This window comes from Triturus cristatus, chromosome 5_1 (assembly GCF_964204655.1).
Source record: "Triturus cristatus chromosome 5_1, aTriCri1.1, whole genome shotgun sequence".
In the NCBI taxonomy this organism is placed as follows: Eukaryota; Metazoa; Chordata; class Amphibia; order Caudata; family Salamandridae; genus Triturus; species Triturus cristatus.
The window spans coordinates 361,944,537-361,963,423 of record NC_140587.1 but is presented as its reverse complement, the minus strand read 5'-3'; the positions used below and the strand labels follow the sequence as shown (position 1 = coordinate 361,963,423).

Here is an 18,887-nt window from a genome sequence, read left to right as displayed (position 1 = left end):
TCTTCCTCCAGCCTGGCATTGCAGTCAGTGAATACTGCATGTTTATTGGGCCCTTTTTCCCCATTCCCTTTGGGAGACTTTTGCGCCAAGTGCTGCCACAAGTCCAGGAGGAGGCCCAGGCTGTGCTCTCCCAAGCTTAGAGAGATACAGCAAAATTCACCATAAGGTGTGGCCTAGATACGACCTATTCGCTAGGCAAATAGATTTCAACGACTGGCCTTGAGGTGCCACGCCTGACTTCGCACAACTGGCTTCACGTGCGATGTCCAAGCCAATTTGATGGACATGCCCTTTGAAGGAACGCGCCTGTTTGGGCAAAAGGCAGACTCCCCCCTGGTCAGGTTCAAGGACTCTCAAGCTACAGCCAGATCCTTGGACCTCTTGTCCACCCCCCATGGCTAGTCTTCTTTTCGCCCCTTTTGTGGCAACAGAAGGGGTTTCCAGCCGCGTGAGCCCTATCCCCGCCACCGTCCCGCATAGACTGCTCAAGCCGTGCGAGGACGTGGATGGGGTGCATTCAAATATCGGAATGGAGGCAAGAAGTTGTCAACCACACTTTCGCAGCCTTCAAGCAATCCTAGGACCACACTACTCCAGTTGGTGGGAGAATTCGTCATCATCTCCCCCACTGGAGAGCCAGAACATCGGACGACTGGGTCTTGCAGATAGTCCAGGAGGAATATTCTCTATCTTTTCTTTCTTTTCCTCCTCCTATTCTGCCAAATTAGGATTGGTAAACAGCGGATCATTTAAATTTGCTCCAAGAGGAAGTTATGGCTCTCTTAGCCAAGGAAGCTATAGAAAGTATCCCAGTTTCAGAAGTAGGCAGTGGCTGTTTTTCCGCTACTTTCTGATTCCGAAGAATGGGCTATGGCCCATTTTGGATCTTCGGACTGTCAATCTCTTCCTCAGGCAGGAGAAATTCAAAATGCTCACTCTGGCTCCAGTCTTGTCTGCCCTAGACCAAGAAGAATGGATGGTAGCGTTGGATCTGCAAGATGCTTATTTTCACATTCCCATCCTGCCGGGCCGCTGGCGTTACCTGTGGTTCAAGGTAGACCATTAGCACTTTCAGTTTACTGTGCTCCCCTTCGGTCTTACCATTGCCCCTCCGGTGTTCACAAAGGTGCTGGCTGTGATCACAGCTCATCTGTGCCAGTTAGGGGCGTCAGTCTTCCCCCCTACCTCGATGACTGGCTGCTGAAGACATCCTCGCCCCAGTTAGTCGTCTCCCACCTTCAGACTACTGCGAACCTCCTGCATTTGCTGGGGTTTTCTATAAACTTGCCGAAGTCACACCTGACTCCTTCTGAGACACTCTCTTTTATAGGTGCAGTTATGGACACAGTGCGGTTTTGGGCCTATCCTCCCGAGCAGCGAGTTCAGGATATTCAGGCTACGATTCCGCCATTTCAACCACTATCCAGGATTTCGGTGAGACTGACTCTGAGGCTGATGGGCTTCATGGCCTCCTGAATACTGTTGGTTAGATACGCCAGGCAGCGTATGCAGGCGCTGCAGTGGGACTTGAAGTTTCAATAGGCACAGCATCGGGGAAATCTCACCGACGTGGTTCAGATCTCGGTACCTTAGCTGTATCTCTGTATAACTAACTCTCTCTCTCTTTCAATCTGAAAGCTAAACGTACAAATAATGAGTGTCTTAAATATATGTTTACTAGTACATCTTGTTATAGCTTGAATGACTACTTCAAGCTTCGTCATTATGCACTTTCTTGTTAAGATCTGGATCTCTAGGCACTGGCTGCAGCAACACACCTTCACAACTGCCTAGCAAGATAACCGTCATAAGTCATAAGGGAAAGTAACACCTACATTTCCAAGATGGGCTATGTCTTTTTGAACTTGGCGAAAGTTCAAGTCCAGCCGAAAATCTTTGATTGTATTTTATTGCCAAAATGCTAGAACGTATTGCATTTTCTGCACAAGTGAAGTCTCCTGGCAGACAGCACTGACACTCATGGAACTGCCAGCCTTTCCATCTCTGAAGGAAAATCCGCACTAGTGGGTTTTGAGTATTTATCTCTCCACCAGTCAGTTAGCAATATCTCCAGCCCAGCTTCCTGACATCTAATTTCAGATAGATACAACACTAACCAAAACACCTCTTTCATCCTTTAACCATTATACTAGAACAACCTACATCACAATGATGACATTTCAGTCATTCCATTGTTCTGGAAGGCAGCTACGTAGTGGCTATCCGTTTAAATCATACTGATGCACAAGAAGTTATCAAACTTTGTGGTGGGGGAAAAATATTACCAGTTTAGTTCAACCGATCATCAAATCTTCTCCCCAATATCGTATATTTTCCAGTTGTTGGACCTCACTTGCATATGGATTCCATCTATTTCGATTCTTGTCTGAAGTATCAATAACTGGTGAAGAGGAATTATTTTCAGCAATGCCAGAAGGGATCAGACGCAACATTGTAACAGTTGTTCCAATGTGAATTCACAGTGAACTCAAACCTATCCTATCCCATGCCACAGTCCATTCAAAACAGTCCTGTGAAGTATACCTAGATGTAGTGCAGGTTTTGTGTACCCCCACCTCCCAGGTACATGCATTTGGCATTACAGAGCAGAGAAACCTTCCTTACCAGACGTCAGCCTTAGAACGTGAGAAAAGCGGTAAACCTGGAAGAATAGATAACATCCTGCATTCAGCTGGCACCATATTTTACCGCTGTAAGATACTCTTTAACAGTCAGTGCCCATACAGTCTGTGGGGTTAGGAGGATCTAGTGGTTGTCACAGGGAAAGGTCACCGTAGTCTGTAGTGGTGGACATCGAAGAATTTGTGAATTAGAAGACCCTTCTCAGATGTCATCCCTGGGTGGGAGTACTGACTCCTCACTCGGTGTGGAAAACACACATAATGGACTTGAATATATATGAGAAGTGGAGCCAACATGACTTAAGTCTTTATATGAAAGTTACATCTTAAGGCAGCAAGGTTAGAACCATTGACAAAGCCAGTAGGTCCAAAAGGCGAGACCGGTTAACTTTGCCAATGCTTGTTTCACTTTGCAAAGGAGGAACAAGAAAGTGTTTTTGGATAGCAGAGCTGTTTTCGTCTTAAACTTGTTTTTGATTTCACTCATGCATATTTGCGAAAGGTTACACATTAGAAAGCAAGCATTGTATTTATATTGGCGTTTTTTGCTATAATTTGGAGAGTTTTTCCTCTCCGTTTTAGGTGTTTCAGCATCCCACTCAGGAGTAGAGCTAATCGGTGTTTATTAATTTTATGAAAGTTACTTTTACTTCATCATGCAAAAATCTATGTTTATATGATTATCTTCAACTTGTGTGGCCTCCTTCTCTTCGGGTAAAATAACAGTCCTTTCCTAACAGATATGTATGTTGTCCCAGCTGTAATCAGTGCAGTGGTATTAAAGTTCCTATGTTACAAGTCTCTTCACTCTTTGTTCTCCATTTGCAGATTGTAATTAAGAAAAGAGAACCACTTAATTTTGCAGTTCCAGATGGAAACACATTGTTCTCCAGCAGACTTGCAGCACCCACACTAGATATTCCATTCATGAATCAGTCTGTAAGTAGCTAGTGTTCTGTTCTTTTTAACCATTATTTTTATTGTGCCAGAGTCCCTAAATTGAGATCTTTACATGTGAAATATTGTATTGTGCCACAGGATATTGTATTGAATTTATAGAACGCGGTGTTTCTGATGGATAGTTCTACCGGCAGATTTATCACTTTGTAACATCTGAGGCCAGTCTCAATCCAGAAATGTCTACCATAGTTCTCCAGCTCTGATTGTAGGCACTGACTTCAGCTAAACACTAGGGTCATACTGATGTTACTGGTGCCATATAGCACCCACCCCGGCTCCCTGACATGAGTTACTGTTTTTTTCCTATGGCTTTCGATGCAGGTCTGTAGCTTCTCTCGACTCGGAGGTGAAAAGATTTTGATTTTCAAATTGCTTTTGTTGCAGTGCTAGAAACACCTCACCTCCCCGTTCCCCCACACACACTTAAAAAGTCAGGGTTTAAGCCCTGAAATACTGATGCCTTTTTATAGTGTCTCTTCTCCAAACACAACTCTTCTTTGTGTGCCCTTTGTCCCTGCATGAACCGCAAAGCCATCAAAGAGATGGAAGCCAAGCTTTTCATGACTCATGATAGAGATGGCTCTAGGGGTAAAAAAGTATCATAGTCTAGTTCGAGAGCCAGAATGCGATCCAGCTCCCCATACCCCTCCCCTTATCCCTACCCTTTGTCTAAATAATCAAGTGAAAGAAGAGGCACCATAAAAAAGAAGAAATACTCTTCTTTGCTCAATGTCAAAAACCAAAGGTAAGTGGCCCTCCTTTCCAGAGTCTGAATCTGTGGTATTGTCTCTTCAGGGTTTACTGGCTCAGCCTCACCAGGCTTCAGCACCAACATCACCTCTAGTACTGAGGTTAATTTGGACACTGGCATACTTGCAGCTCCTGGTGCAGGGTGCCGGCCTAGCCTTCTTTCTCTAAGTCATGACATGTTTAGGAGAGTGGCAGTTCCTTCTGGTCTGTCTGTAGGCCCCCTGAGATTTTTTAGTATTTCATGCGGAGACCTGTCTTTGGTGCTGCAAGTCTTTCTCCTAGGGGTGTCCGGCCTTGGTCCTCTGGTAGGCTGTTTGCCAGAGCCCCTCACTCAGATGCTTGGGTCAACTCCAGTGCCACCTCCTTCTCCATTTACAGTGCCACCACCACCTCGAGTGGCACCTATGGGTCCTCCTCCATCATTTCCACTTACAGCGTTATTGACATCCAAATAAAACAATGAGGTTTCACGGAGAGTCTCCACTTCTATTAGAAGAGGAAAAGTATCCGAAGGAAAAAGCTGGGGAACATTATTGGAAGACTCTCCATGATATTTTTGGGTCAGATTAAGAGCTGCAATCTCCAGATGGCTAAGGTGATGCTGATGCCTTTCTCCGATGCTTCAGGTCCACTGGCCCTTCAAAAGAAGAGTGAGTTGGGTACTTCACCTGATCTAAGGCCTGATGCAGCTGCTGCTGAGATTTCAGGCGTGCATGCAGTAATTGAAAAGGCAGCTGAAGTTCTAGAACGTCTCCTTTCTTCCATGGAGTTGCATCTTAACAGTTTCACGGATGTTTTTGCAGTCAGTTGCCACCACACTGGGGGTACGTGTTGCCTTTAACATGGTCCTTCTTGATGCAATTGAGGAACCATGGGGTAAGCCAGTGTCCTGTCCAGCTGTCAACAGATCAGTTCAACGCTACAGCCCAGCCCTTGGAGACCACATCGTCTTATCCCTGCATCCATCTCTAAATAGTTTGGTGGTGCAAGTCTTCTCCCCATCTTAATTGAACCCTAGAGCTTTTCCTATTGCCCCCTTGACAGGGAATTAAAGGAATTTGAAGGTAAGGGTAAGAAGTCCTTTTCAGTGGGCATCCTGGTCTTTAATTCTCTGAATGCTGCCTGTCTTCTGGGTTGGTACAACATGCGCATTGGGACATGGCAGCATTAGTAGTTTCTAATCTACCAGAACACCGAAAAGGCCACTTTACAGAAGTAGTCCGCAATGGAGGGGATGCCTCTAGCCACATTATCTGGGCGGGCCTGGACACTGTGAACTACGTTACCAGGACCATGAGCTCATCTGTTAGATTGAGAAGGAGCACCTGACTGCACTGTACAGGCTTCTCAGTGGATGTGCAAAACACCTTAATGGACATGCCGTTCAGGCGGGCTTTTCGCTTAGAAGGCAGATGCAGCGCTTGATTACTTTAAGAAAGGAAAAGTTACAGCAAGATCTCTGACTTCTTCTGACTTCTAAAGATATTTGCCTGTTTTTCAGACCCCAGGGCCTTTAGCAGAGACTTTCAGTACAAACTGAGCCAATCTGCACCGCCCGATCACCGCCCTGTTGTCCAGAGCAGGAAATTACTGGCAGTAAGGAAATTATGTAGAGGAATGGATACAACATGAATTTAAGCAGGGAGAACACAAATTAATTCCTACTTGTAGGTGCTTAGTTCCTCAATATTCTTTATACATCTTTCAATTACCACATACCTCATCCATATCTATTGTAAGAGAACATTGTTATATACTTCTTTAATTGGAGATCATTTCGGGATCCCAACCATTTACACAGCAATTCTATACAATCACAATTCCTTCCAACCCAACAATCGAAATTAAAAGGAATGGTTGCTACATGTTTTCAAGCAATCTAGCATCAAGGTAGTCCAATACACACAGGAGGGGATAGGTCAACCCTCCATTCAGTTCAAATAAGTGTGTATCCAGTTTCTTATTGGGATGCTAGTATTCTGTCTGACATCTCCGAAATGTAGGGTCTCCGCGTTTCAGCCCACTAATTCGGGCCTCATCAGGACATGGGCAAAAGGAAAATACAACACCACGTGGCAGGACCAGTCCCCTATAGCTATTGAGATCAAATCACCAGCACATAAGAATGTAAATATATTCTTATAAATGAGAATCTGCTGAATTCCCGACAAGTTGACAAAGACTCCCAACACAGGGAGAGGATGGGAAGGAGCTGGACCCAGGACCCCCGAGTGGGTCTGTGCGGTAACACATATAATTCTGTGGACAGAAGACCCTCGACATCTTAAGGACTGCCAAAGTCGAGACACGGCGAAACTGACCGGTAAGCTTGCAGTTAGACAGGGGTGTTACTCCAAGCTTCCTAGTTTACAAGAAGTACAGTGATTTTTGTCTGATCTTCGAATTAGTAACTGGCCTGCATAAGGAGGAATTCAGAATCCTATCCCTTGCTTAGGTTTTGCAAGGGCTGGAGATAGGTTGGATGTTGTCTCTTGATCTTCAGTATGCTTATTTTCATTAACCAATCCTAAGATCACATAGGACGTATCTTCGCTTTGTAGTGGGACCTACTTCATACCAATTTGCAGTTCTTCCCTTCAGACTGACTTTGGCACCTCGAGTCTTCACCAAGGTGATGCCAGTGGTCACAGTCCATCTCAGATGATCCCTGTGTTTCCATGTCTGTATGATTAACTGGTCATGACTGCTTCATCACAATCTTTATCGCACCACCTGCAGTTGACCGCTTCACTGCTTTTCAACTCGGAGTTCTCATTCATTGTACCCTAGCCCCACCTGAAGCCCTCCCACTGTCTCCTGTTCATGTGGGCAGTACTGGCTATGGACTATCTCTGGGTTTCCGTTTCTTTTCCGAGGATTCGGGATATGATTCTGATGTTTCAGCATGGAGCTTGATTTCCAGTCCAGACAGTCTTGTTTCTGCCCGGTCTGTTGGCTTCTTGCATCGCCCTAGCAACATGGCCCTCCAGTTTTGCCTCCGCAGGCAGTGGATCCGCAATCCTGGAAATCTGCCAGATTCCATTGTAAGCTCAAGGGAGGCTGCAGTGCATTTGAACTGGTCAGGATCGGAGGAGAACCTGTCTTGCAAGATGCCCTTCAATCCCCCACCAACTGTGGCCATGGTGGTAACTGACTTGTCCACCTTTGGGTGGGGTGTGCTTCTGGGGAACCTGGAAACCAGAGTTCTCTAGTCAGCAGAAGAGCAGAACTTACACAACAGTCTCCTGGAACTCCAGGCAATCATGCTGGCACTTAAGGTTTTCCTCCCTTCCCATCACTGTCATTCCATCCTGATCTTGTGGGACAACACAATGGCAATGCAGTCCAGCAACCTAAAAGCAGCAGTTGGTTCTCACCTTCTCTGTCTAGAAGCAATGAGACTCTGCACTTTGTAGTACCAATGCTGGCTGTAGCGTGCAACTAACTATCTAGCAGATTCACTCAAGTGTCAGAGCAGACCTTCTGTTGCAGGGTTCTGCACAAATACAGAACTATGCGCTGGAAATGAGACCTTGGTGTATTGGGACTGAGTCCTCCTACCACCATAGTACCCACGAACCCAGGACCGACTAGCTATGGTGCCTCACTTGCTCTCCTACTCAGTCACAGAGAAACAAATGATTAGGCACCCCAGAGCACAACACTCCCAGATCTCTCAGGAATCGCTGAATCAAGACACACCTTTTCGCTCACTCTCTTGTACTCGTCCACAATAAGATCTGACGGAGACACTAAACAGTTTAAAATATTTATTTTAACTAAAGTGTCCTAACATGCAGTTTACGTGCCACAACAAGCAAGAAAATGCATAATACAAATATTGTCAGCATAGCAGTTAGTCCATTTTTCATGAAGGGAGATGTCATCATACGCCCTCCACTTGTTTAGAAGAAGTATTATAAAGTATTATAAAAAAGAATATCTCTGGGCTTTGTCAGCAGACCCCATACCTTAGCCTGTAGATGGTAGATCTACATCATGGGTGATCCTCTCCCCGGAAAGGTCCCTCTCCAAGTGTGTGACACCTATTTGAGCGCCCCACTAAAAACCCAAGTACACTGTCCAAACAACAGCTGCATCAGTATGTTTGTCTAAGGGCTAAGGACTGGCCAGAACAAAATAACAAGGGGCATTGTTGTTTGACCTTGCACATAATGTTCAGTCAAAATCTCAGGAACATGCAGAGAGTGAACACAGCGATGAGTTCTCATGTGAAAGCAGTCTTTAAAAATATTGCAAAAAATAAAGACGCGTGGTAACGTGTGCAAAGCAGCAGGCAAGCTGCAACGTGCTCATGCTAAGTTAGTGAAAAACAACAATGTCCCTATTGGCCATGTGACACTTCCCCTTTGTTGTCATCTTGCCGACCGCAAGTGGCATCTCAGCCTGTGAGGCATGCCTCAGGTAGATCTGTTTACTACTCACGACAACACTCATTGCCCAATTTTCTGTGCCCTCCAGTATCCATTACAAGGAGCTGTACGGGACGCGTTTCAGTTGGAGTGGAAGTTTCTCCTACACTTTACTTTTCCCCATACACTGTTCATTTCTGATTTTTAGAAGGAAATTCAGCATGGCCTGGCCCGGCCCAAGTTATTCTCATCACCTCAAACTGACCAAGAAGGATGTAGTATGCAGACCTGCTAGACCTCCCCCTGTGTGCTCCCCTTTATCTCCTAATCTTTTCGATCAGGGGGACACGTCCGGACACCAGTATCCAAGAGTTATACCTTTATGCATAGAGATTGCGCAGGGCATTCTGAGTTTATCTTCCACTGGAGGTGGTCGACTTTTTCATGTCCCTCGACTAAGTCAGTCTATTGCGTTAGAGGGAAGACATTTGTAACCTGGTGTGAATGCAGACACATTGACCACTTGAAAGTGACTTTGGCTAACATCCTCCAATTTGCATTATCCTTGGCTAAGCAGAGTTGTGTGGTTGGTCATTAGATGGATTGCAGCTTTGTCTGAGTTTTCATTCACCTTTCACGTGCTAATTCCCATGTGGTAAATAAAATAAATATTACCGGACTGAATTTCATACGGAATCTTAAAATAAAGTAAATAGCTCAAAATAACAAGAGGCAGAATCCGTGGTATAAGAGGTTTTCTAATGGGCTTTATTCCATTCAAAATGGCCGACTCGAGTCGCGGTCCTCAGGTTCCGTCACCACGAGGGTTCAGGAAGTGAAGTACAATAATTTATTAACAGACATGTATTTTTATAATAAGTACATTACAATGAAACGAATGTAGAAGGCGTAACATTTGATAAGAAAAGTGACAAAACAGTGACATAATCGAAACTAGGCGTAATAAGGAATAAAAGAAACATGATTGGTTTGCTTTATCAGACATAGGTGGATCTATAAGATAATACTTGGCATAGATGCGCGCGCGGCAGCATGACGTGTAATTGACGTGCAACTAGGGGGTGAAGGGGACTTGACATTTAGCTCTACATGTGGAGACGAGAAGTCTGGGGGTCAAGTCAACCTAATCCCAAATCATATCTAACATCCTATGTTTAAAGAACTATGTTATCCACAAGGAAGAGACTCTCGGACAGAATCTATTCTATACTGACTGTGTACGTGTACAAGCGTCTAAGTGTCTATATGAGATGCGAGGGATAGAAAACTTTCCATGGCAACAGGGCTATGAATCACTTGCAGGAGGACGGAAAGGCTGAGTCCTCTGCTTGTGAGCTAAAGGAAATGTTTACTTAAATCACTGGACAGGAATGCATCGGCTGGAGAGCAAAATAGATAATTCGAAGGTGAAATACAACTTCTTGGCAGACAGGCGAAAACTGGCCGAGGCAGGCACCGTTAGCTGCACAGGGAGTAGGACAAAGTTCATGGATACAGATGCGAGCTCAAGCTGAAGCTGTCAGAGACAGAGAGCAGGGAAAGGCTTGAGGACAGAATCGGGCCTACTTGCCTGAACTGTAAAAATGAAGTAACTTAGCCATATAAAGTCGGTGGCCTTTCATACTTAGGAATCGAATATCCAGCCCATTGATGGCGGATCTGACAGAGAACATGTTGACGGTAGACACACATATGTTTGCGTCTTAGAAACTGGAACTGGAGGGAACATACATGTACTTGTAACATGCATATAGAACCGTTGGGGTCCAAGATAGGGGACATAACTGATCAGGAAAATCCACATTTCCACATTCCCTCCTTGTCCCCTTCTTGCCCTTCACGAGACATCAATCTTCATCATTCCATTGATTTGCTCATGGAGCATCATTTCTTCTTCCTTCTTCTTCCGGTATTTTGAACGAGAACTGTGATGTGGAATGCATGATGTGGCACACAGACCACAAATCGCTGGTCCACATTGTAGGCATAAACAACAACTGAAGAGCATAAGAAGGCCAATACCTAGGAAGGATAGAACTCTCCATCCCCAGGCTGATATCACATTCCAAAACCACCCGGACCACGTCCAAGTGCCTGGATTCTCGTGTATCTGGCTTACAATCTTATGAAGGCGTGTTATAGCTTTATATACAGATGGCGAATTTTCTGGTATGAATATGCAGCAGCTGGATCCGATGACCCTGCAAGCTCCGCCCCTATCGGCCAGGATGACGTCAAGGACAAGACGATTCTGGAGAACAACAATTCTCATCACTGATTGTTCCTCTGTCAGATTGCCTAGGGCGGCTATAGTCTCGTTTACTACAGCTTCAAGAGTCTTGGTGAGTCTGCGTATCAGCTTACTATTTGATATTGTACCTATATAGGGAAAGATACCTTTATTGAAATCTACATACTTGTCCCATGCTGTCTCAGTATAATCGACAACTGGGAGATCTCTTCGCTCTCTTTTGTGTACTAAATGAACATCTCGATAATAATCAGGGGGAGCTAGGAAAACAGGTGGCAAAAGGAATGCTATGTAACAGGTACCATCCCAATCTAGAGGCAGACGCATATATGCCGTCTGACCACATATGAAGTAAGAATGGCGAGAAGCTCTAAATGAAGATTTACCTTGATCACTATATTCTACTGTAGTAACGCATTGGCTATGGCCCATATGTATGGAACCAACTTTTCTTACACATAATTCACCCTTAACTGGAAATACTGACATAGTGGGCAGAATTAGTTCAACTTCGGATTTGACATTCAAAATCATAAGATTAGGCGTAAAATTACCTAATTTATACACTTCATTTTCTAAATCAGTTCCTGTTCTACTGGGGTGACCCTCCTTATTAGGGTGACAGACTTTGAATAAAACTAGATTCAGATTTCCCCATATCCAATGTTGTTGATAAACTGCTGTGTCTGGGTCTATGGAATTTAATAAACTAAACCATGCTCCACAGGAGCCATTGTGTGTGAATGGATGTGGAAAGAAAGGCAGAACTCCTTTGTTATTCTGATAGGGAGGGAGTCGGCCACACACCCAACAATTGGTCGCATTACTAGTCTGATGGGAATGATGTAACATACTAATGAATGTGTTATTGCGCAGCGCAAGTCTATAAGATTAATTCATGTGGCGGTAGGTCACTAAAAGAATGTTCATCAGTTATATTGAAAACACGTTTAGAAACAGGATAATACATATGCAACAATATACTTGCAGTAACTATTAAAAAACTCAAGGAAAACAAAATTAATAAAGTCACAATACAGTGGTTACGCAGTAATTTACAATAAGCATGTCGTTTCATTATGATTCTGGACTCTACATGATTCAGACCTAAGGGGTACATGTCGGGACAGATTCAACCGCTTCACCTTGGAGAGGACTTAAACAATCAAATCGTCCGACAGTTTAGATCTGGACCTGAGTTTCTGTTTATAGAGTTCGGTGCTACTGGCCTCAGCCAAAGGTAGCTTTGAGTCAATGGGGGAAGACACACGGGCAGTACTGTCTGTGTCAGGAGGAAGTCCATGAAATTTTTTGACGTGACTTGAATGAATCCACCCTTTTCGTCCCTCGATCTTCACGGCTGTTCTTGTGGTCAACAGGACCAACTTGGGTGCTTTCCACCTGGGCTCCAATTGACTTTTCCTGTCGAAGTTTCTCACAAAGACAAGATTACCCGGAACAACGTCATGGGGTTTCGCCTCAGTGTTGTCGGGAAAGGCTGCAGCTACCTGTGAACGAGAAGATTGTAGTGCAGACATCAAGGAAGCCAAGTAATCTGTCAGCATATTACAGTCAACATCAGTTATTTTACGTGGTATAGGCGTCCCCCACATATTCGGTGGTCTACCAAAGATCACCTCATACGGGGATAGCCCTGTTCTAGAGTGTGCTACCATTCTCATGTAAAAGAGTGCAACTGGTAATGCTACTATCCAGTCGACACCTTTCTCTCTACATATTTTGGACAGTCTGATTTTCAGTGTCTGGTTATGTCGTTCTACGAGACCTGCTGCCTCGGGGTGTCGGACACAGTGGAATTTCCACTGATATCCCAACAAAAGTGAGACATGTTTCATTAATTCGGATGAGAAAGGCTGACCGTTATCTGAATATACAACACGTGGTAAACCGTACCGTGGGAAGAATTCTCGAACTAGCTGCTTGGCAGTAGTCGGGGCAGTGTAATCTGATACGGGATACGCCTCTGTCCAACGGGAGAGAGCGCAGACAACTACGAGGACATATTTGAATCCTCGACAACGTTCCATCTGAATATAATCCATCTGGAGGACTTCAAAAGGATGGTCAGGAGGCTGAAATCCACCCTGCTCTACGGGAACACTCTTTCCTGGATTAAACTGACAACATATCATACAGGTACGAACTTTTTGTTTAGCTGCTGCTCGTAAATGTTTGTTGAACCAAATGTGCTGAATGCTGTCTAGCATAGCCTTCTCTCCTAAATGTGCTGGACTGTGAACTGTAGCTATAATGGCTTGAACCATGGAATCAGGGAGAAACCATACAGATTTCTCCTTCGTCATCCATCCTTGATCTGTCTGGATCCCTCCTAGTTCAGTCCACTTCTTTATTTCTTCTGCTGTGGCATGTGTCTGTATGTCAATTACGTCAAGTGTGGGATCCTTAATCGTCATACACTGTGTTGGGGTCTGAACTATTGGCTTTGTCATGTCTAATGTGCGATTCTGAGCAGTCTGTTTAGCTGTTCGGTCAGCTAAATCATTGCCTTGAGAAATGGTATCAGTAACCTTCGTGTGTGCTTTACATTTCATAATCGATATAGCAGTGGGTAGATGTATTGCGTCTAACAAAGCATGAATGAGGGGCCCGTGCTGAATGTGGGCACCATGGGACGTTAGATAACCTCTCTCTCGCCATAGCACGCCGAAGTCGTGTACAACTCCGAATGCATAACGTGAGTCAGTGTATACATTAACTTTCTTATTTGTGGCTTGAATACAGGCTTGCGTTAGAGCAATAAGTTCTGCTGCTTGGGCTGACAGAATATCTATACAATGTGTCTCAATAACTTCAGTGTCTGTTGTGACTGCATACGCGGCCACTAAATCTCCTGTACTTGCTCTCATGCATGATCCGTCTACATACAACGTCAGGTCTGGATCTAACAATGGAACGTCTGTCAAGTCTTGTCTAGGTTTCGTCTTTATTTCAATGATTTCAACACAATCATGAGCTAGTGGGTCTGTTCCAATTACAGGTAATAGTGTAGCAGGATTCAATGTATTACACCGTCGGATCTCTATGTGTGGTTGAAACAATGTCAGTTCATAACCGGTAAGTCTTGCTATGGTCAAGTGTTGCGTTTGTGTTCGGTTCACAAGAACCTCTACTGCATGTGGTACTTGAACTGTCAATGGGTGTCCTAATACTATGGCATCGCTTTGTCTGATTGCTAAAGCTGTCGCTGCCACTGATTTCAGGCATGCAGGCAAAGCCTGAGCTACGGGATCTAATGTACTGGAAAAATAAGCACATGGCTTGCGTGATCCTGCTTGATCCTGAGTGAGTACTGACAAGGCAGTACCTTCGCGTTCTGTAACAAAGAGTGTAAAAGGTTTGCTATAACATGGTGTTGCTAAAACAGGTGCTTGACATAAAGCTTCCTTTAGGCTTTCAAAAGCTTGTGTATGTTCCTGAGTCCAAGGGAGAACAGTCGATGTGGCTGCCTCCTGTGTGGTTAACTGAATGAGTGGTTTTGCTAGAAATGCGTACTGAGGGATCCACTGCCTACAATATGAAGTGAGGCCTATGAAAGCTCGCACCTCCTTTTGTGTCTGGGGTATTGACATGTTAGCAATTAACTGGATGCGATCTGGTGTAAGCTGCCTTCCCTCCTTGGACAGCGAGTGACCAAGATAAATAACTCGCTGAACACAGAATTGCAGCTTAGAAGGGGACACCTTGTGCCCCTTGTCGGCTAGGAAATGTAAAACTGTCAGAGAAGCTTTTTCACATTCTGGCTCGCTTCTCGCGGTGATCAGCAGATCATCGACATATTGAAGCAGTGCAGTATTGACTGGCATGTGGATACTGTCAAGTTCTCGTTTCAGTGCTTGGCTGTAGATGCTGGGGCTTTCTGTAAATCCTTGAGGAGCGCGTGAGAATTTAAAGCTGCGCCCATTTAAACTGAATCCGAACAAGTATTGGCTTTCCGGATCTATTGGGACGCTGAAAAAGGCATTCTTGAGATCAATTACAGTAAAGAATGTTGCTTCGGAATCAATTGCTGTCAACAATGATGATATATCAGGGACCACAGGGAATTGTGGTACAATACACTTGTTTAGTTCACGCAAATCAATAACCAATCGGTACACTGGTGGAGCAGTAGGATCAGTTCGTTTAAGAATCGGAATTATCGGTGAATTACATACATTGGAGTCTGTTTCTACAACTACTCCCTGGGCAATTAGCTCATCAATGATTTTCAGCAAAGCCACTACAGCATCATGCGGTAACTTGTATTGTCGCATTCGTGGTAGTACCACTCCTGCTTTCAATGTAACTCGATAGGGTGTAATGTTCATGCAGCCAACATCCGTAGGGCCTTGTGCCCATAGATGTACTGGTAAAGTCTGTAGTCGGGGATCCATGTCTCTAGACACATAGTGACCTTTAAAATCACGCAAAAACAACCTTACTCCTTCCGGAGAACAACATATTATGGCTCCTAGTGCTTTCAGAGTTTTAATTCCTAACAGATTTTCTGGGCATGATTTAGTAAGCAATAAATCTGTAGTTCGTGTCAAAGGTCCTATCGTAAGTGGTAGAGGCTGTGATACTTCATTAACAATAGGTTTTCCTGAAAAACCAAGGGAAACATTTTGAGAGCCTGAGAGGGGTGCCCCTGGAACTTCACTACGTTTTATGGTTGTTCGACTTGCCCCTGTATCGAGTAAGAATTTTCTATCTTGACCTAATAATTCACTATGTACATAAGGTCCTTCTTGATCTACCGGAATCTCGATAAGCGGTAAGTCAACTTCCCTCTCTAGGCTGGTTCATGCGTAACGCTGATACTCAGGGTATTCATACTGTGCAGTCTGATACATTTGTTGTGTTGTGGTTTGTGTGGCAGTAGCAGGCAACGGTGGTGCAGCTGGCACAAACTGTATGGGTTGCTGTGAGGCTGGCATAGACTGTTGCTGAACTGGCACGGACTGTCCATGCTGCATAGTTCCTTGTTCATTCTGATCTTGTCTAACTAATCGTGGTCTCTCCTTTGCAATACCTGTAGCTATATTACGTTTCAGGACTTGACAATCGTGTACATAATGGCCTAGTTGTTTACAGTAATTGCAGGTTCCTTTTACAGGAACTGCAGAATCACCAGAATGTGTCACACCCTTTTTGTGACCATCTGCTGGTACTGTCTGAGAAACTAGCATTTTCATTTTTGTATCCTTCATGCGTCTATGCTCGTGTTCTTGTTCATCCCTAATTCTATTGTGATGATACTGTAACATTTGTAGCATTTGCGACGGAGTGTTACTTTGCCAGGTACTCTCGAATTTCAATATTCTATTCTTCACTGGAGGCAATGCATTTTCCACTAATTTTGTCACAAATAGATGTGGATATGAGTCACTACTTGCTTTTATACCACTATTTATACCAAAACATTTTTCAAATCGAGCATAATAATCGCTTGTGTCTTCATCTTGCTTTTGTTTACAGGCTGTGATTGCACCCCAATCTTCCTTTTTTGTAGTTAATAAACGTGGCAGTACCTGTACTAGTAAACCTGGTAATAGTTTAACTTTATCCCCGAGCCCTGAACCTGCAGTTCGGCTCCTTTCTTCCTCTGCTAATGCTGTCCAGTCTATCTTTTGGTCTCCCACTTCCCACTCTTTTTCTTTCAGTTTTTCATATATGCCAGCAGGCAAAAGCACCTTTAATATCGTCATAATATCAGGAAAGGTGTACTCTCCCATCAGTAACATGTCTTTAATTTCTCGGTGGAAACCCGCTGGGTCTTTGTCATGACTAGGTACTACTTTTTTCATTTCTAATAATTCCATTTTTGATATGGGTGTGTAAACAAATACACGGTGAAACTCATTGTCTTCGCCTTTTATTGGGTGCACTTCCCGTAAAGGATTTTGTCTATCCATGTAGTACGGTGCTCTTTCTCTGGGGGGCAAGGAGAGAGAATCTGGATTTACAAAAAGGACATACTGCTTACGTGACACTAATATCTCTTTAATTAGCTTGTTACTAGAACCTCTCCATCTGTACGTGAGTAGTTCCGTTAATATATCAGGTAAAGGACCAGGGTCAGCATGTTGGCTCTTATATAATATGAGGAGTTGCTGAATCATATATATTCCAGCTAAACGTTGTTCATCTGTACTGAGATTAAAAAAAACGTGTGTGCTACGGTCTCATCACCGTATTTTTCAGGACTGTCAATCCAGTGAACGGCTGATCTGGCTAATTCTTGAATACTCTGCGGCTCGCCTGATACGTAATGATGCCAGGACCATTTCGTCCTCTTTACCGACCACGGGGTCATATCTACAATTTACAAGGAGTTCCTTAAGCGTACGTTCATTTACGAACTTAGGTGTACGTGAATGTGCTGACTCTTGAAAAACAAGTTTATTTATTCTAGGTGGTGTGAAAGTTCTGCTAGCACCTCCCGTGGCCCCATCTGGGGCGTCGGGTGTGAATGGATTCGTTGAACGTGACACAGCAACTATGGGTGTCGATACCTCTGTAGAGTCGACTGCGGAGACAGATGCGGAAACAGATGTGCTTGCCGAAGCTTGTATCGGGACTTGCTGTTGCACGGGTGCAGATACCTGATCCTGACGTTGAACCCCTCCGCCAGACGGTCTATGTGGTGTGGCGTTAGCATACTCGGGGGCTGCGTCATCTAGATATGAGGAAAGAAAAACATCTTCTGCGGTTCTGGGATGCCCTTTTGGATGTACCTTAATTGGAAATAATGGGGGTGGCAAGTCTTTTGGCATTTCTGTAACAGCCTTAGGTAGTCCTTCGGCTAGAAGGGGATACATACCATTCATAAGAGCATTTCTTTGTCTATTCATTTGTTCTGATTTCACTCGGATACCTTCCTCAATTAATAGATTTTCTTGAACTTTATTTGAACTTTCTTTACTCCTCTCTTCTTGTCTACGTGCTTTTTCTGTTCGTCTATGAGATTCTTTACGCCATAACTCAACAGCGTCTTTCTGTGACTGTCTGACCTTTCTTTTCCATAACTCTTCTTCCACTTTCATGATGCACTCTGCATCCCAGGTTCCCGCTATGGGCCACCTTTGACTTTCCGGTAATCCTTTGGTATAATCTACCCATAGATCAAGAAACAATATGGCATCTAAGCCATGCTTATGGTACATGAAATGTCCTGGAGTGTCTCTAGGAGGAATAGGAACTGCTTCTTCAAGCACCCCTTTTCTGGTAGTAATCTGTCTTAACTTCGAGAAGAGCGGCATATTGACAACTGACCTGATACTTACTCTTGAACTTACTTAATACGAGAAACACAATAATGAACAGTGAACAATGAACAATCATTCATACCACAATATGCAAGACATTTTCTGAATACTTTAAACATTAAACATTAAACATTATAACAATGATCGACAATGATGACAGTCTGCCTAACTAATCACCACGCTGAATTCTTGACAATAACTGAATACTTCGGAATACTTGATATACTGCTAAACAGTACATATACACTGCTAAACAGTGCAGACCGGATTTGTGTACCCAAATCCGTCTTGACCGGCACAACCTATGTGCGCGTCAACACGCCTCCCCGGCGATGGTACTCACCGAGTAGCTCCTTGAAACGGAAGGCCTCAGAGAATGGACAGGACTCGATAACTGCGGACATCGGACCCTCTGGACGTCGGGATTTCGGAAAACCTGGTGGGCCTCTGTATACCTCGGATCTTGCTCTCTCAGCTAGGCTCTGGTCGGGATACTTCGCACTTCTCACCGCCTCGTCTGGGTTGATCGCAGCCTCAGTCGCCCCCGCTTGACCGGAGGGAGCTTACAGGAAATCCTGCTGGTACGCGTTTATGGTCCGTC

At 44.3% G+C, this 18,887-nt stretch overlaps 1 protein-coding gene across 1 annotated transcript in view; it reads left to right on the top strand.

Moving 5' to 3' along the window:
- EBAG9 (estrogen receptor binding site associated antigen 9) overlaps positions 1 to 18,887 on the top strand; it is a 185,544-nt gene that overhangs the window by 108,153 nt on the left and 58,504 nt on the right. Inside the window, exon 6 of the mRNA XM_085605081.1 lies at positions 3,471 to 3,581. Within this exon, the coding sequence (XP_085461207.1) occupies positions 3,471 to 3,581 (111 nt within the window). The remainder of the gene's footprint in view (positions 1 to 3,470; positions 3,582 to 18,887) is intronic.